The sequence below is a fragment of the Engraulis encrasicolus genome, chromosome 16, assembly GCF_034702125.1.
Source record: "Engraulis encrasicolus isolate BLACKSEA-1 chromosome 16, IST_EnEncr_1.0, whole genome shotgun sequence".
In the NCBI taxonomy this organism is placed as follows: Eukaryota; Metazoa; Chordata; class Actinopteri; order Clupeiformes; family Engraulidae; genus Engraulis; species Engraulis encrasicolus.
The window spans coordinates 51,115,508-51,120,507 of record NC_085872.1 but is presented as its reverse complement, the minus strand read 5'-3'; the positions used below and the strand labels follow the sequence as shown (position 1 = coordinate 51,120,507).

Here is a 5,000-nt window from a genome sequence, read left to right as displayed (position 1 = left end):
GCTGCTAGCTGCACACCCGCTGGGGTGGCAAGAATGTGGGGGGCCCAAATGAACTGCAGTTCGCTTTGGATAAAAGCATCTGCTACACAGTAAATTTGCCAGTGTTAATTTTGCAGTGTTAAGGCTTATTAACACTATTGGAGTAATTCCAACACCAAATGGAGTGAGATGCTCTCCAGTGTCAGTGACAAATGAAGTTGTTAAATTGTGTGGAGTTAGAAGTACTCCAGAGAGCCCCCGCCTCCTTGAGGTGATGGAGTTTGTCTGCGCCATTGTATGCCCTAGTAACAGAGAACGTAAAGAGAACGTTTGACTTTTGGTTCTCTAAAGGTTGGGGTTATTACCAAACCAAAATTTACCACTTAGAAATGTTCCCTTTGGTTACAGTAAAAACCAAGCAGCCATTGGTTCCGGTTCGGTTCTGGATACGTTTCGGATACGTCATTTTTGGTTCTGTTTCGGTTCTCACAGGGTGGCCAGGAAAGTTTAATTTAACTTCCCAGAACGATATATGTGTGGTTCCCATTCCATTCCCTCGCCGTTCTCTCACCGTACCTTTATTGCTTTTCATGTTTGTTCCCTCATCGTTCTCATATGGTTCCCATAACCTTGATGGTTACATTATAGGTCTGGTCACGTCTGGTTCCCTAGACGTGCTCCTGATGTTCCCCCAACTTTGTTTATACTGTGTTGTTCAGAGCATAAGCAATGATGACTGTCCACCCAATTAAATCATATACGTCTACATATTAGTAACAGTATTTCCTCCAGATTTAATCATGTACACAATCTTTTTTTATTATTCCATTTCATTCATTTAACTCAACTTGGTTGGGTTGATCTAAGGTTTGGCTGTGCACACAACATCACATAAAAGATGTGTTGAGTGAAAGAAATAACTTGAGAACTTGTTACACCTTTGCCGGTAACAAGCAGGCCCCTCACAACCAATCTGTCCATCAGCGCCTGGCCAAACCTAATTACTTAGGGCTGGTATATCATGACTCAATTGCTTGCACCTGAAAAATTCCTAATCAATCTGGTCACATGGTACTCTTGAGCCTGTATATAAACCTGGACTGTCACAGTGCTTTAAATATTTGCCTGCCTGCCTGCCTGCTGGCTGGTCAGCATGGCACAGCATAGCGCTTGTTTACCTGCTTTGCAAGCAAGCTAAAGGCGCTTTTGGCTTATGGCATTTGTTAGCTACATCTTGTGCCTTGCTTTGTGAGCTAGTCAGTAACAGCACATGTTACATTGTTTGCTCCATTGTGCACTTGATGTTTGCAAGCAAGCTAAAGGCGCTTTTGGCTTATGGCATTTGTTAGCTACATCTTGTGCCTTGCTTTGTGAGCTAGTCAGTAACAGCACATGTTACATTGCTTGCTCCATTGTGCACTTGAAGTAGATGGTATGGTTATATTTTTCACTTCATTAAGGAAAACATTTGGTATTAATCCCCACTAGATTGTGTTCATACATGCTCAGCTGAAATTTCTCTCACATTGTGGTGCAGTACAGCATAGACTGATATATAAAATATAGACATTTTACATGTTTTCAGCAACTTTAAATATTATCTTAAGAGAGCAGTGTGGCAAACTGATGCCAGGCGCAGGGTGTTTCAGTCATGGTGGAGGATGGGAGGTGCTTAATTACCATGATCAGGGTACCTCAACTATGGTGAGAGATAGTGGGGCAGGACCAAAACACATTCACAATAATAAACAAGGTTGGGGGAACATCAGGAGCATGTCTAAGGAACCAAATAAGCAACCAACAAGGTTAAGGGAACCATATGGGAATGGCAAGGGAACAAACATGACATGAACAGGAATAAAGTGACGGTGAGAGAACAATAAGGGAACGGAATGGGAACTACACATATAACATTCTAGGAACGAAAATTAAACTTTCCTGCCAACCAAGTGAGAACGGAAAAATAACCAAACATGACTCTCTGGGGACGTACCCAGAACTAAACTGGAACCAAGGGCTTGTGTTCCAGGAACCTGCTTAGAACTAAAAAATGTTAGTAGGGTGCTCCCCGAAACTGCTTTACTCTTTATAGTGTTAGCTTAACACTATAAATCTAACACCAGTGTTTAACACTGATCTGGAGCAGGACCAAATAGACACTAGAACAGTGTTAATTTTAACTCTTTAAGTGTTATTTTAACACTACACAATTTACTGTGTAGGCGTAATGCAGTTTTCAAATATTTGCCATGCAGTTGCCCCTTCACCTTTTAACAGATGGGACAGACATCTGAACCCTGAGAGCCTCGTCTTCCTCTCCTGTCCTCATCCTCTTCCTCCTCCTCCTCTTCCTCCTCCTCCTCTCCTGTCCTCCTCCTCTTCCTCTTCCTCTTCCTCCTCTCTCTACCTCCTCCTGTTGCCCCTGCACCTTTGAACAGATGGGAGAGGGATCTGAACATATTCAAGATGGTGAGAACGGACTGAAACTCACTTGGGTTGCGCTCTTGAAAATGAATCAACCAATTCACTGTTTGTACAGACTCAGCACACACACTAATGGGGGAAACATGATTCTGCTTAAAGGGACGCTGTGCAGGAAATGGCCAAAAAAGGTACTGCAACTATGCTGCTCATTGGAACTGGGCTGCCTATTGTCAAATTTGATCTTTACATGAAAGTTTACTAAGTAATAAACAAATATTTTCTAGTATGGTCCAAGTACAGTCATTATTGCAGCTAAAAATGGCTATTTTTGGAAATTCAAAATGGCGGACCATGGAGAAGATCCCCCTTTTCATGTATGAAAAGTGCAAATTTTCCAGTCATGATGAATACTTCAGTATCACAGCAGCCCCAGCCCCTGATCCATTACCATAGCAACCCATTACCCCCAGTATCATAGCAACCTGTTACCTCCAGTATCACAGCTGCCATAGCAACCTGTTACCTCCAGTATCACAGCTGCCATAGCAACCTGTTACCTCCAGTATCACAGCTGCCATAGCAAACCGTTACCTCCAGTATCATAGCAGCTATTGCAACCCATTACCTCCACTATCATAGCTGCCATAGCAGCCATAGCAGCTATATTTAAAGCATTACATGGACTTGCCTCTAGTTATATCTCTGACATGCTCTCTTTTTATGCCCCTGCTCGAGCTCTCAGGTCCACTGATGCCAAGCTGCTAAGGACCCCCACCCCCCCGCAAAAGAAGATCGGCGACGCCGCGTTTGTTTGCTATGCGCCCAAGAGATGGAACGCCCTCCCCATCGAGATCCGATCAGCCAGCTCCGTCGACTCCTTCAAGAAGCAGCTGAAGACCCACCTCTTCATCCTTGCCAACTCCTAGCTGCCAAGGAACGCCCTCCCCATCGAGATCCAATCAGCCAGCTCCGCTGACTCCTTCAAGAAGCAGCTGAAGACCCACCTCTTCATCCTTGCCAACTCCTAGCTGCCAAGGCGTCATAGTGTCCCAGCTTCCGCAGCGCCCTTACTGCTCACAACCAGCCCTGGCAGGGGGCTCCCCTAGGTGGCCGCTGGTCTCTGCCTGAGGTTTCTTCCTGACTATAGGGTTTTTTTTTCTCAGACCTCACTGAGCTTTTTTCCCCCCTTCAAAATATGATTCAAGCGAAAGGGAGTTTTTCCTCACCCCTGATGCCACCAGGGCCGCACCTAAGCGCCCAATCTCTGTGTGACTATCTATGACTTATGATAGGCCCAGCCACTATGGACCTTACGCATCTAAGAATCCTGGTCCTAACCTTCGTTGACCTTATGACTCTACAATCTCTGTCTATCTCTTCTTCCTCTGCCTTCCTGCTATTTCTGCCTCTCCTCTATACCTCTCCTTTTAAATCCATCTCTAACAATGATGTTTTTTCCCATTTGTTAAGCACTTTGAGTTACATGCCTTGTATGACACAGTGCTATACAAATACAATTATAATTATTATTATTATTATTATAGCAACCCATTACCTCCAGTATCATAGCTGCCATAGCAACCCATTACCTCCAGTATCATAGCTGCCATAGCAACCCATTACCTCCAGTATCATAGCTGCCATAGCAACCCATTACCTCCAGTATCATAGCTGCCATAGCAACCCATTACCTCCAGTATCATAGCAACCATAGCAACCCGTTACCTCCAGTATCATAGCAGCTATTGCAACCCATGCTGCAATCTAAAGCCTCTCTATCTCTCTCTCTGCGTGCAGATGTGCTGCTGTCTTCCATTTTGCATTGATTACCGTCCACTCCGACTGGGCCAGGATACGCTCTTCAAAAGTATAGGAGAGAGGAGAGGAGAGGAGAGGAGAGGAGAGGAGAGGATAGGAGAGAAGAGGAGAGGAGAGGAGAGGTGAGGAGAGGAGAGAGGAGGAGAGGAGAGGAGAGCAGGAGGGGAGGGGTGGAGAGGAGAGGAGAGGAGAGGAGAGGAGAGGAGAGGAGGGGAGAGAAGAGAAGAGGAGAGGAGAGGAGAGGAGATGAGGAGAGGAGAGGAGGGGAGGGGAGAGGAGAGGAGAGGAGAGGAGAGGAGGGGAGGGGAGAGGAGAGGAGAGGAGAGGAGAGGAGAATAGAGGAGAGGAGAGGTGAGGAGAGGAGAGGTGAGGAGAGGAGAGGAGAGGAGAGGAGAGGAGAGAGGAGGAGAGGAGAGGAGAGGAGAGGAGAGGAGAGGAGAGGAGAGAGGAGGAGAGGAGAGGAGAGGAGAGGATAGGAGAGGAGAGGAGAGGAGTAGGCAGAGGTATAAGTGTGCATGCACATGTGTGTACGTGTGTGTGTGTGTGTGTGTGTGTGTGTGTGTGTGTGCGTGCGTGCGTGCGTGCGTGCGTGCGTGCATGAGAGTGAGAGAGAAGGTTCTAGGATTGTGCATTTGAGATTTGAGTGTGCGACAGACGGCATGGGGAGAGCTGTGCTTTGGGGGGGGACTCCTCTGAGGAGGGTGTGTGTGTGTGTGTGTGTGTGTGTGTGTGTGTGTGTGTGTGTGTGTGTGTGTGTGTGTGTGTGTGTGTGTGTGTGT

At 46.3% G+C, this 5,000-nt stretch overlaps 1 protein-coding gene across 1 annotated transcript in view; it reads left to right on the top strand.

Moving 5' to 3' along the window:
- The window catches only part of LOC134466152 (octapeptide-repeat protein T2-like), a gene marked incomplete at its 3' end in the record, with an annotated part of 55,599 nt that overhangs the window by 19,052 nt on the left and 31,547 nt on the right, over positions 1-5,000 (top strand). The window contains exon 4 of the mRNA XM_063220047.1: positions 4,608-4,714. Coding sequence (XP_063076117.1) covers positions 4,608-4,714 — 107 coding nt within the window. The remainder of the gene's footprint in view (positions 1-4,607; positions 4,715-5,000) is intronic.